The sequence below is a fragment of the Callorhinus ursinus genome, unplaced genomic scaffold, assembly GCF_003265705.2.
Source record: "Callorhinus ursinus isolate GAN/ISIS: 27379988/994484 unplaced genomic scaffold, GSC_fseal_2.0 scaffold54, whole genome shotgun sequence".
Taxonomy (NCBI): Eukaryota; Metazoa; Chordata; class Mammalia; order Carnivora; family Otariidae; genus Callorhinus; species Callorhinus ursinus.
Window position 1 is genome coordinate 6201855 of NW_027397116.1, and position 13096 is coordinate 6214950.

The 13096-nt window shown below is 41.8% G+C and overlaps 1 protein-coding gene across 2 annotated transcripts in view; it reads left to right on the top strand.

Moving 5' to 3' along the window:
* Positions 1–795: 795 nt before the first annotated feature.
* RAB3GAP2 (RAB3 GTPase activating non-catalytic protein subunit 2) overlaps positions 796–13096 on the top strand; it is a 96275-nt gene continuing 83974 nt past the window's right edge. For both annotated transcript variants that reach the window (XM_073884081.1, XM_025892026.2), the window contains exon 1: positions 796–998. In XM_073884081.1, coding sequence (XP_073740182.1) covers positions 884–998 — 115 coding nt within the window. In that variant the 5' untranslated portion in view covers positions 796–883. The remainder of the gene's footprint in view (positions 999–13096) is intronic.

Sequence of the window (13096 nt, forward strand, 5' to 3'; positions counted from 1 at the left end):
GAAGGGTCCGCTGTTACGTTCTGCCTTACCACTTTGTACTTCCCTTCCTAGCATTGTCACGATTTCAGTTAAATAGTTGAGTAATTAATTGCTTGCTACCTGTCTGCCACTAAAATCTTAGCTCCGTGGGAACGAGTATTTCGTCTCTTTTATCCTCTGCTTCATACCCAGCGCCTCGCGTGGCTGGCATAGAAAAGACGAGCAACTAATATTTGCTGAATGGGTGGATGAACGTTAGAATGAATGAAAAACCAAACGAGTGTCGAAAACCTGAAGAGTCTGTAATACAACATAACCCGTACTATATTAGGCGTGCATAGTACTATGGGAATTTACAGAAGGAGCATTCAAAAGTCCGTCTTAATGGGGCTGATTTCCAAAACAGAAAATAATCTCTTCAGTCTCTGAGGCTTGCATGATACCGTCTCCCCCCCCCCCCCCCCCCGGCCTCCCTAGAGTTTAACAGGGATTCTTCTCTGGAATATCAGGATCGTGCCAACAGGAGAACAGCAATAAGACTGGTTAAATGACCCAAAGGCTGGCATGCACAACGTCCAATTAGGTCATCACCGGCTCAAAGCCATAATGAATAAAAGGGTTCGCTCCCTGTTGTAAGCGCACAGCCGGGACTAAAGTCGGCCGCCAGCCTCCACGTCGGCGTTGGCTCCTCGGGAGGCCGCCAGTCACATGACTCGGACCGCGCCAGCCTCCGGCGCCTGGGTCGTTCCGCGCATGCGCAGCGCTCCGGGACGGCGGGCCGGAGCGCGCTGACAGCTTCCGGTTTGCTTTCCCCGCCCCTGCGTGGCTAAAGCAGTGCGGGTTCGGCGGTGGAAGCCGTGGGGTGGTGGGGTGAGGTGGGTGCCCAAGTGGGGTTCCCGGAGCCATGGCTTGCTCCATTGTCCAGTTCTGCTACTTCCAGGACCTCCAGGCCGCCCGGGACTTCCTCTTCCCTCATCTGCGGGAGGAGACCCCCTGCGGCGCCGTGCGCAGGGACCCCAGTAAGTGCGCCTAGCCTCGCCGCTCCCTTCCCCCGCCCCGCCGCGGCCCCTGCTCGGCGGGTTCGGGTCTCCTGGCCGCCCCGCCGCCGCTGCCCTCGGGGCGCCTCGTTCCCCCCGCGCTTCCCTCCTCGCACCGCGGTGATCCCCTGCCCTCCTCGTCCTACAGCTCCATCCCCCCGGGCGGCGTCGGTGTTGTCTTCCTCTCGCCCAGCTTTCTCCCAAGCCACTCGCCCTCTGGCCCGAACTGCGCCTTGCTTCCTGTCGCCTCTGCCGACCCCACTGCCCTCGCCCTCCTCCCCAGCTTTCTTTCCGAGTGCCCTCTCCGTCCCCCCCCCCCCCCCACGGTCCCCTGTTCTGCACGGCTTGCTCCGTGATCGCATCCTTCTTCTGCTGCCTTGCCAGCTGTCAGCGCTTTCTCCCGGTACTGCCTCAACCCCCCGCCCTCTCCTCCATCCCTGGGACTGTGGCCTTCCGCCACCCTCCCTCCCGAAACTGTTTCTCATCGCCCAGTCTCTCTCCTTCTAGCCCCTTCCCCCCCATTCAGATGTAGAGCGTAAATGCCTGATTGACAAGTGAGTGACTCCTGAGGTGGTGAGTAAGCGTCTCCCGTATAAGGAAAACCTGTCAGGAAGTGAGGGCGAATCTCCAGCAGGAACTAAAATGACAGCAACACGGCCAGGAAAAGTTAATTTCCTTTACTGAGCTGAGACGCCTTCAACCTGTTATTATCGTCAAACAGTGTTAAGTAAGCCCTTATCCAGGTAGTATAAAATCCCAAGTCTGGTTTATTAGATACTGCATAGTTTCTCAGAATTTCCCACATTCCTTCTGTTGAAAGGGTGTGTGTTTTGTGTTTATTGGTTTCTTCGTATTTCCCACCTGAAGCGCCTTTGGTTTTGTAGTACCGTGCTTGTGCTATACTGGAATGGTGATAAAAGGCCCACTAAATGAACTCCTTCCCCTTTCTTAAATGTAGAAGAAATCAAATCAGAAGTATCTGTGAATATTTACTCTGTGCCCATCAGTAGTGCTGCAAAGCAAGTAAGTTTGGTGGTCTCTGCCATCTGGGAGCTATAGTTTACTGGGACAAATAAATTAACAGCTGCCACACGGTGTGATTGAGATATACACATATGTGTGTGTATATATACCCGTACATATGCATATATATATCTGACACTAGCTGACACTCCTTGAAGTGGTGATACGTAAGCCCACCTTTGAAGTAATGGTTAGATGCATAGGGGAGAGGTAATAGAAGGTACAGAGGAAGGGAGGCCTGAAATGAGGTGACCTTTAGAGAACTGAGAAGAGCTGCATGGCTGAAGAGGATGTGGGGAGATGAGGCTGTGAAGGTGATAAGGAGTTTGATCAGGAGAAACCTGTGGAAGTAGTGGGATGCCTTTGGAAGACTTTCAGCAGAGAAATGACACGGTCAGTTTGTACTGGTATTCAGTTTTTGAATACCTTTTATGCACTTTGGTAGCAGCGTGGCAAGATGGGAAGCAGGGACATTGGTGGGAGCTTGTTCCAATAATCCAAGAAGCCGTGTGAGCTTGAACTAAAATCACCCCCAGGACTGGAGAGGAAGAGATAGATTGGAAAGCTATTAAGGAGGTAGAATCTACAGGACCTAGTGAAGGTGCGGTGATGGGATTGTAGCTGATGAGTGAGGGCATTGAGAATGCCTTTGACTTGGGCAAGCGTGTTTAATGAGAGGGAAGGAAGGGGATGGGCTTTGGATCTTTTGCTTGTGAAATGTTTGTGGTATGTCCAAGTGAAGGGGTCCAGTTAAACACAATCTAGAGTTCTAAAACTTAATAAGGATCCCGGGCCAGAGATGTTAATTTGGGAGTTACCAGCAAAAAGGGTCAGTTCGGTCTCCAAGATAATATGCAGTGAAGTGGGGGCGCCTGGGTGGCTCAGTCGTTAAGCGTCTGCCTTCGGCTCAGGTCATGATCCCAGGGTCCTGGGATGGAGCCCCGCATCGGGCTCCCTGCTCCATGGGAAGCCTCCTTCTCCCTCTGCCACTCCCCCTGCCTGCTGTGTCTCACTCTGTCAAATAAATAAATAAAATCTTTAAAAAAACAAATATGCAGTGAAGTGAACTGAATACTGCTGATGTACCCTTAGAGGAGTCTGATATTTAAGAGTCATGTAGGGGTTAATGGGAAGAAGACTGAGAAAGAGAGGAGAACCAGGTGAGAGCAATGCCCAGGAGCAGAGGGAGGAGAGGATTTGATGAAAGAGTGGTCAGCAGTTGCAGATGCAGCTGAGGTCAGCTAAGGTAGGGATGCAAAAGTGCCCATTGGTTTTAGGAAAGTGGAGGTGACTGGGACCCTAGGACAGTTTCCATGGAATGGTGGAGGCAGAAAGCGTATTTATAGGCTATTGAGGAGCTAAAAAAAAGTTGACTTTTTCAAGGAGCCAGGTTGTAAAGGATAGTGGATACAGGACTGTGGACAGGGGATGTAGAGGAAACAACACATTCTCTATCCCACTGCCACTCCCCTGCTCTTCTTTCACCTGGGCAGTGGCACCAGTCTTCTCATAGAACTTCCTCCTTCCACTGTTGGTTTCTTGTAATTATTTCCCCAAAGCAGCCAGAGTGAGCTTTTAAAGACAATTTAGATCATAACATGCCCTTTTACAACTCTTTGGCTTTCTATTGCACTTAATATAAAATCTAAAGTTCTTATGTTGTTTACAAGGCCCATGAGTTCCCACCTCCTGCCACTTCTTGCACCCCATACTACTCTCCCCTTACTTTTTTAAAAAGATTTTATTCATTTGAGAGAGAGAGAGTGTGTGTGTGCACAAGCAGGGGGAGAGGCAGGGAAAGAGGGAGAAGCAGACTCCCCGTGGAGTTGGGAGCCCACTGTGGGGCTCGATCCCAGGACCCCAGGATCATGACCTGAGCCGAAGGCAGATGCTTAACCATCTGAGCCACCCAGGTGCCCCTCTCCCCTTATTTCTTGTGCTTCATACACACTTTGTTGTTAAACCAGTCAGGCTCATTTGTGCTTGAGGCCTTTGCCCTTGCTCTTGCCTCTGCTTTGGATGCTGTATGCAGATCTTTGCATTTTAGCCGCGACTTGTCTTGTTAGTCAAGTCTCATCTCAGATGTCAACATCTCACGGAGGCCTTTTCTGGTCACCTAATCTAACAGTCATTCCTGCCCCCTTGATCACATTTGTTACTCTCTCGTATTGTCTTATTTATCACTGTGTCTGTGTTGTCCCGTATGGTAGCCTCTAGTCACATCTGGCTCTTGAGCCCTTGAAATATATATGGCAAGTGCTACCAAAGAACTGAATTTTTAATTTTACTTAATTTAAGCTTAAATTAATTAAAATGTGCCAGGTGCGGCTAGTGCCTACCATATTGTATGGTGCAGTTACAGGTGCTAAAATTTAGGCGCATACAGGTTGAATGCTTGTCCAAGGTCACACAGTGAAGTCTAGTCTAAGGATATGAACTCAGTCCAGGCAGTTGGGGATATATAGTCGTACCCCAAAGCATCTGGATTAATTTGCAATATGCTTATGGGTTTACACGTGTGATTTAATTTAGTACCCTTTTAAATCAAATTCTTAGGTTTGTATATATTGGTATTATTGGGGCTATCAGCAATTCAAGTAGAAAATAGAGAAAGAACCTCTTAACCAGTGAGCCCCTTTGCCAAACCGATTTTTTATAGTTAAAACAGTGCTTTAATTTACAAATAAAGATCATCAAATTATCTTTTCCAACTCGATAATTTATTTGGAATTCTTGGGATGACTAGCACTATGGATTTCCATAATCACTGCGGGTCTTGTTTTGTTAAAAAAACAAAAAAACAGGTTTTATAAAGAGCTCTTCATTAAGACAACCTGAACTAAGCGGGTAGGACCTGCCATAACCTACTGATGGTGTTTGGCCTTGCTTTGCCTCACTTTTATTAGTGTTATAAGTGATTACTGGTAAGGGAGTCATGAGATCATTTTATTTTCCTAGCTTATAGTTTTAATTTCTTATCCCAGCTCATTTCTAGGGGATATGTAAAATCAGAACAACAATAATGATAATCTCGAAGGCTTATTAGTTGGTTTAATTATTTTAATGTGGACAGCTGGCATAGACCTAATGGTACCTGGTTCCTGGGCACCCAGAACTCAGTACTACTATTCTGTATTTGAATTGCCAGAGAACAACAGTATGACGTTGTTACTTTGTGTCCTCACTTATGAAATGAGAATATCTTCTATGACTTTAAAGATTTTATTTGTCAGAGAAAGAGAGCGCACACAAACAGGGGGAGTGGCAGGCAGAGGGAGAAGCAGGTTCCCCGCTGAGCAAGGAGCCTGATGTAGGACTTGATCCCAGGACCCTGGGATCATGACCTGAGTTGAGGGCAGACACTTAACCGACTGAGCCACCCAGGTGTCCCTCTTCTATGGCTTTAAAAGAGATCTTGAACCCTACTATTTCCCAATGTTTACATTAGTGATAACTATTAATAATTGTTTCTACTCAATCAGATGCTATTTCAGACAAAAAATTTGGTTTCATACTTTGAAAATTCAGAGATGGGTAGTAGTAGGGGTCCCCACACAAACTACGGTGGCATAATTTCCAGTGAGACTGGATTTTTAGACCAGAACTTTCTGATATTTATAATTGAATTGGGCAAAAAAAAATACATGTACAGAGAGAGAGAATCAGAATATTTGGAGGGAATTACAGTATTGTGGATCTCCTAATTTACTTGATAAGAAAATAATTTCCTAGTGACATACTAAAAACGTAAGGCAGCTTTCCTTCTTGCCTCTTTTACCAGAAAGATAGAAGATAAATCATGCAGGGAATTACTTTGGCACCATCAATTAAAGTCATGTTTTTATATAATCACTGAGCAAAGTGTGCTTTTTAGGATAACCTGAAATCATGGGGTCACTTTACATGATGGGATATTACAAAGGGCATAAAATACCCATTTTTTATGCTTCGTGAAAATGCTTTCTCTTGTTTGAGATCCTACTGGGGGGAACGTTTGTAAGAATTTCAGAAAATTTATGGAGTTACCGGATTTTGTTAGCAATTTAAAATTGGAAGAGGCTCTCATAGATAAAATTTGTCAATGAGGAAACTGAGACACGCATAGTCTTTAATTCCTGCATAGAGCTAATGTTTGTTGAGTACTTCCTATGTGCTAAGCACAAAGTAGTCTTAAAGGGTGAATAAAATAGGTCCCTCTCCTCAAGGAGCTCTCAATCAGTCAGCAAAGGAAATAAGCATGTAGAAGGAGTGTTAAAGCGTTGTCCTATAATTTGGCACATGATGGTTGGAGAATGGAGTGTTAGTTCAATCTATATAGGGAACTCAGGGAAGTTGTCTTAGAGGAACCGTCATCTTCACCAAGGCTTAATTGTTTAATAGATGCCCGTCAGGTGGAGGGGGATGTCAAACAGGATGGGGTTCAGAAAGCTGCAAATAGTAAATTGTGGGAGAGTAGGGTATGGTGAGGGATGAAGCTGCAGAGATTGTACCAGGAACTTAAATTTTATGCAGTAGCAGGGTCGTCAGATGGAAGTTAAGAGTACTTTGGAGCTACATGGAAATTTGCCCAAGGGTTACTTGGAAACAGGTAGTTTTAAGTAAATTAATTTCCATATACTCTTATGAAAGTACCTATTTTTCTATCCTGCCTTTCTCCCACTTTACTAAAGGCTCACCTTTCACACATTCTGAATATTATTATAGTAAGTTGTTCCAAGGTGTTTAAAAAAACTTCCCCTGTAATCAGTGCACCATGAACTCCCCCATCCACCTCACTGAGACATTTCCAAATAATTTTTGCTATTTATGTTCAATAGTCATCAAAATTTGTGATCTATGTATGTTATTCTCAGTTGTCAACTTCTAATAATAATTGCAATAAGTCAAGAAAAATTCTAATATGTGGAGTCTTACCACAAGAAAACTTAGTTCATGTTTTTGCAGAGAAATTTTTGGATTAATAATAAAAATATATTAATATTACATTAGAATAGCACTCTGGAGGAAATGGAATGGAAATAAGAATTTAAGGAGAAAAAAGGACTTATAAAATTACTTTTAGAGAACATCATTTTTAAAAAGATGTTGGTGTGTATCATTTCCCTATAGTATGTATATAGAGTCCACTGAATAAATTTAAAGGGATGGTATACATTTATATTAAAATGTCCATGCTTATTGTAATAAGAAATTTCATCCTTTGTGCAAGGGGTACATACCATTGAAAACCTCTTGGGGTGTATATAAACAAAAAGTTTGAAGGCAGTCTTCTATAGGGCTCAGTCATTCCCAATCATTTTTTTTTCCATCATAGCACACATAAAAAAAGACTTGGTATCTGGATAACAAAAGCAGTTTTGAAAAAGAAGAAAAAAATTGGAGGACTCAGACTTCTTGATTTCAAAACATTACGAAAACTGCAGTAATCAAAACCATCAGATCAAAGTAATCAAACTGGTACTGGCATAAAGACAAATAGACCAGTAGGCTAGAGTCTGGAAATTAATCCTTGCCTATATGGTCAGATGATCTTTGACAAGGGTACCAAGACCACTCAATGGGGAAAAGGACAGTTTCTTCAACAAATGGTATTGGGAAACCTGCATATCCATATACAAAAGAATGAAGTTGGACCTTTGTCCTACACCATATACAAAAATTAAAATGGATTAAAGACCTAAATAAAACACCTAATGCTTAGAAGAAAACAGGGGAAGTCTTCATGACACTGGACTTCATAATGAGTTCTTGGATATAACACAGAAAGCACAGGCAATGAAAGCAAAAACAGGCAAATGGGACTATATCAAACTTGAAAACATTTGTGAATCAAAGAATGGGATCAAGAGTAAAAAGACAACCTATGGAATGGGAGCAAATATTTGCAAATCATGTATCTGATAAGAGATTAGTATCCACAATATATAAAGAACTATAGAGCTCAACAGTAAAATAAACTGATTAAAAACTGGGCAAAGGACTTGAATAGACATTTTTCCAAAGAAGCCATATAAATGGTCAATAAGCATGAATAGATGCTCCATTTCAGTAATCATAAGAGAAATGCAAATCAAAATCATAATGAGAGATCACTTCACATCCATTAGGATGGCTATTACTAAAAAAACCAAAAAACAGAAAATAACAACTGTTGGCAAGGATGTGGAGAAATTGGAGCTTTACACTGTTGGTGGAATTGTAAAATGGTCCAACTGCTATGGATAATGTGGAATTTCCTCAAAAAAAAAAAACAAAACACCCAGAATTACTGTATAACCCAGCAATCTCATTTCTGGGTATATATCCAAAGGAGGTAAAAGCAGTGTCTCAGAGATATTTGTACACCTGTATTCATAGCCCCACTACTCACAAAAGCCAAGGAGTAGAAGTAATCCAAATGTTTATTGATGAATGAATGGATAAACAAAATGGGGTGTGTGGGTATGTATATATATACATATATATACATATATACAAAAAAATGAATATCATTCAGCCTTACAAAGGAAGAGAATCATACAACGTGCTACAATGGGAATGAACCTTGACACTATGCTAAAGACATGCTGTATGATTCCACTAAAATAATTAAATTCATAGAAATGGGAAATAGAATGGGGTTACTGGGACTTGGGAGGAGAGAGTAAAGGGGACTTGTTTAATGGATATAGAGTTTCATATTTGCAAGATGAAAAAGTTCTAGAAATCTGTTTCACAACAATATGGATATACTTTGCGCTACTGAACTGTACACTTAAAAATGGTTAAGATGGTAAATGTTAGGTTATGTTTTTAACATAATAAAAATGTATGTCATTAATATGGTAATAGATTGGTCATACAAAATAAATAAAGCTGCTCATGGTGGGAAGTGACCTGCTGGAAGTTCTAGTAGCCCCAAGCCTTACCTGGCTGTCTTGAGAGATGAGAGGATTAATATCTTGGTTCACCTATAACCTATTTGCAGTTTACTAGGAATCTCTGCTATAGGCAGAGGGTAACCATTGATGGTTTTAAGTGAAAGCATAGCATTTCAAGATTTGAGCTGTGGACAGATGGATTTGGTGGCTGTGAAAAGAATAGATCGGGTAGGGGCACCTGGGTGGCTCAGTCATTAAGCGTCTGCCTTCGGCTCAGGTCATGGTCCCAGGGTCCTGATATCAAGCCCCGCATCGGGCTCCCTGCTCAGCGGGAAGCCTGCTTCTCCCTCTCCCACTCCCCCTGCTTGTGTTCCCTCTCTCGCTGTGTCTCTGTCAGATAAATGAATAAAATCTTTAAAAAAAACAAAATCTGGGTAGTTCAAAGCTGGAGGTAGGTGACTATTGGGAGATGTTTATAGAAGTCACATGCGGGCCTTCAGAAGTAAAGACAGAACTAAGGCAGTAGCAATGGTGATGGAGTTTGACACTTGCTGGAGTTAGCAGTGGCAATCTATAAAAAAGGAATTTGAGCCGAGAAATAGGATAACCGGCTAATATTTTGGAGACATTTTTATGTCAGCAAAGAAAGAATGGATGGGAGTGGTGAGTGAAAGTGGAAGTAGAATGACCAGTTAGGTGGCCATTGCAGTATTCCAGAAGGGGAGGTAATCTTACATTGGTATTCCTCAGGCATTATTTAATTTTATTTAAAGTGACAGTCCTGGGGGCGCCTGGGTTGGCTCAGTCGTTAAGCGTCTGCCTTCGGCTTAGGTCATGATCCCAGGGTCCTGGGATCGAGCCCCGCATCGGGGTCCCTGCTCGGCAGGAAGCCTGCTTCTCCCTCTCCCACTCCCCCTGTTTGTGTTCCCTCTCTCGCTGTCTCTCTCTCTGTCAAATGAATAAATAAAATCTTTAAAAAAAAATAAAAAACAAGACTTTGATTTAAAAAAAAAAATAAAGTGACAGTCCTGGAATTATAAGACCAGGTATTTTTTGATGACTACTGTGCTAATACTATTTGGAACTATAGAGACCCTAAGTGTATCTTCCTCATGCAAAGGAATCATTGAATCCTTTGATTCAGTGAATCCTGGAATCCTTAGCCGAAGGCATAAAACATCAGAAATCCACATTTCGCCTTTGAAAAGAAGACCAGAGACAGTCTTTCAAACACAGATCACTTTTCTTTGTACCATGTGAGCCTAAGTCTCACATGTAAATTGTCCAGAAGAGAGAATGTCAAGAGAGACATAGTTACTCATTATCACATTGCCTTTTTTTTTTTTTTAATTAGACATGAAAGCCACCTTCTGGCTACTCATCTCACCTTCTAGGTGTTAAAACTTTAGTGTTATGCTGCTCTGTATGGTAGCCACTAGTCATATGTGGTAATTTAAATTTAAGTTTAATAGAAAATAAAAGTAAAAATTCAGTTGCTTAGTCATACTAGCTACTTTTCAAGTGCTCATTGACTACATATGCCTAGCGGATACCTTGTTGGATAGCACAGATCTAGAACACTTCCGTCATCAAAGAAAGTTCTCTTGTGCTGCTCTGGTGAGAATCCTCTGAGACCTGCTGCTTGGGTATTTTATATTATCTCATTCTTGTAAAATATAATTCTGTAACTTTTTTTTTGTTGTACTTAATTATTATAACGTCAACATCTTTCCAAGTTTGTATATGTAACTCTATAACATTTTTTTCTAATGGCTGCACAGTGTTCCAGTGAAGAGTACCAGGCTATATTTAACTATTTCCCTATCAATGAACATTTAGATTATTTACGAAATATTTGCTATAAGAAAATGCTCCAGTAAGCATCCTTATGCATGTCTTTACGTAGGATATTGGTATTTTTTTTTTAATTTATTTATTTGAGAGAGAGAGAGAGAAAGAACAGACTCCCCACTGAGCAGGGAGCCTGATGTGGGGCTCCATCCTGGGACTCCAGGATTACAACCTGAGCCAAAGGCAGATGCTTAACCTACTGAGCCACCCAGGCAACCAGGACATTGGTATTTCTATATGTACATTTCCAGGATTGGAATTGCTGAATAATAGAAATTCACATTTTAAATACTGGTTACAGTTGCCAGATTACTCTAAAAATTGGTCAGGTTCATTCCTATCCATGGTGAACAGAAATGCCTATTTATACACACATTCATTGTCATTCTGTGTTATCAGTTCCTTTGACTTTTGCTTTTCTGATAAGTGAACAATTGTTCTCATGTGATAAGATTATTAGGCTTTATCTGTATCTTTTTAAAGAGTAGCAGGTAATAGCAAAGTTAAGCTGGTATTGGAATAATTTAAATATAAAAAAAGTTTTCTCACAGGGGCTAGTTGAATATTAGAATGCGTTAAATAATAGTGTTGAATTGGCTTCTTTAAAACATGCAGAAATTAGCAATAGCTAGCATTATTTACATACCTTCACCCACATATTGTAATGGCACACCCTTACCTTCCAGTAAGGTAAAGTAAAAACTTACTTGACAACAGGGATCATTAGAATCCTAGAACCGGGGGCGCCTGGGTGGCTCAGCCATTAAGTGTCTGCCTTCGGCTCAGGTCATGATCCCAGGGTCCTGGGATCGAGCCCCGCATCGGGCTCCCTGCTCAGCGGGGAGTCTGCTTCTCCCTTTCCCACTCCCCCTGCTTGTGTTCCCTCTCTCGCTGTGTCTCTCTCTATCAAATAAATAAAATCTTTAAAAAAAAAAAAGAATCCTAGAACCGAAAGGGCCCTTAAAGATCTAGTATTATTTAGTGATGGTGGTTTGAAAGAAAGAAACTCTGCTTGCTGAAATGGGATGGCCTCATTTTAGATTGCTACGTATTTTTATGTGTTGAAAAGAATATGCTAATATGAAATTTATTTTCCCATTTCCCTAGAAATAGAAAAAGATTAATAATTCTGAAGCATAGGAAATTAACCAGCTTCTCTCTCTTTTTTTAAGATTTTATTTATTTATTTGATAGAGGCAGAGCACAAGCACGGGGAGCAGGAGAGGGAGAAATAGGCTCCCTGCTGAGCAGGGAGCCCGATGCGGGGCTCGATCCCAGAACCCTGGGATCATGACCCAAGCCGAAGGCAGACCCTTAACCGACTGAGCCACCCAGGTGCCCTGCAGCTTCTCTATTCTTTAGTTATTTTTTACTTTGTATTGCTACGTGATGGGCTCTTTGCCTTGGCCAAGAAGAACTGGCTAAAATTTGTTGAAGTTTTTGAATTATTTACAAGTCATAGGTTCTAGAGGTTCTTGCTCCTTACAGAAACAAGTACATTTTGTTTTTTCTTGTCTCAGAAGAGTGGAAATGAATGTGCTTCTGTGCTGATAAGATCTTTTATTAGACCATGGAGATTAAGTTTTTCATTTCCTAACATTTAATGATTTCAGTTTCTCATTTAGTTTTTGATCTTGACATACTCATATTGGAAAAGGCAGATAGTGCCAAATTAATTGCCCACTTCAGGATTCAATTTCCTTTCTAGCTTCAGGTTCTTGTTATATGAGGAACACACTCAGTTTATGAGGACAGTCTGTTCAGAAGCAAATCAGAATAAGGTATTTTTGGAATTAAAAAGAGCTATGGAAAACAAATTGAATTTCTTATTTGAGTTTTTGTTGGTGGAATAATTCATTCACTGGAAATATCCTTAAAAAAGACATCTGTAATTTTTGATGACTGAATTAAAATGTGTTTTCTCTGTGTTTCAATGACTGTCATTTATCAAATGAGAGACTGAATAGTTTTTTTATACTAGTATAATCTGAGCTCTTCAGGGAAAAAAATTCTTTCCAGAAGGAGATGTAGTTACATTTTACATGTTGAAGTTAAAGTTACTGGTTTTAGGGGCACCTGGGTGGCTTGGTCGTTAAGCGTCTGCCTTCGGCTCGGATCATGATCCCCGGGGTCCTGAGATCGAGCCCTGCATCAGGCTCCCTGCTCGGCTGGAAGCCTGCTTCTCCCTCTCCCACTGCCCCTGTTTGTGTTCCCTCTCTCGCTGTCTCTCTCTGTCAAATAAAATCTTTAAAAAAAAAAATAAAGTCACTAGTTTTATTCATTCAGGCAAAATGTTGAACTTGACCATGATAAGAACAACAGTTTATGCTTATGTTATCAATTCCT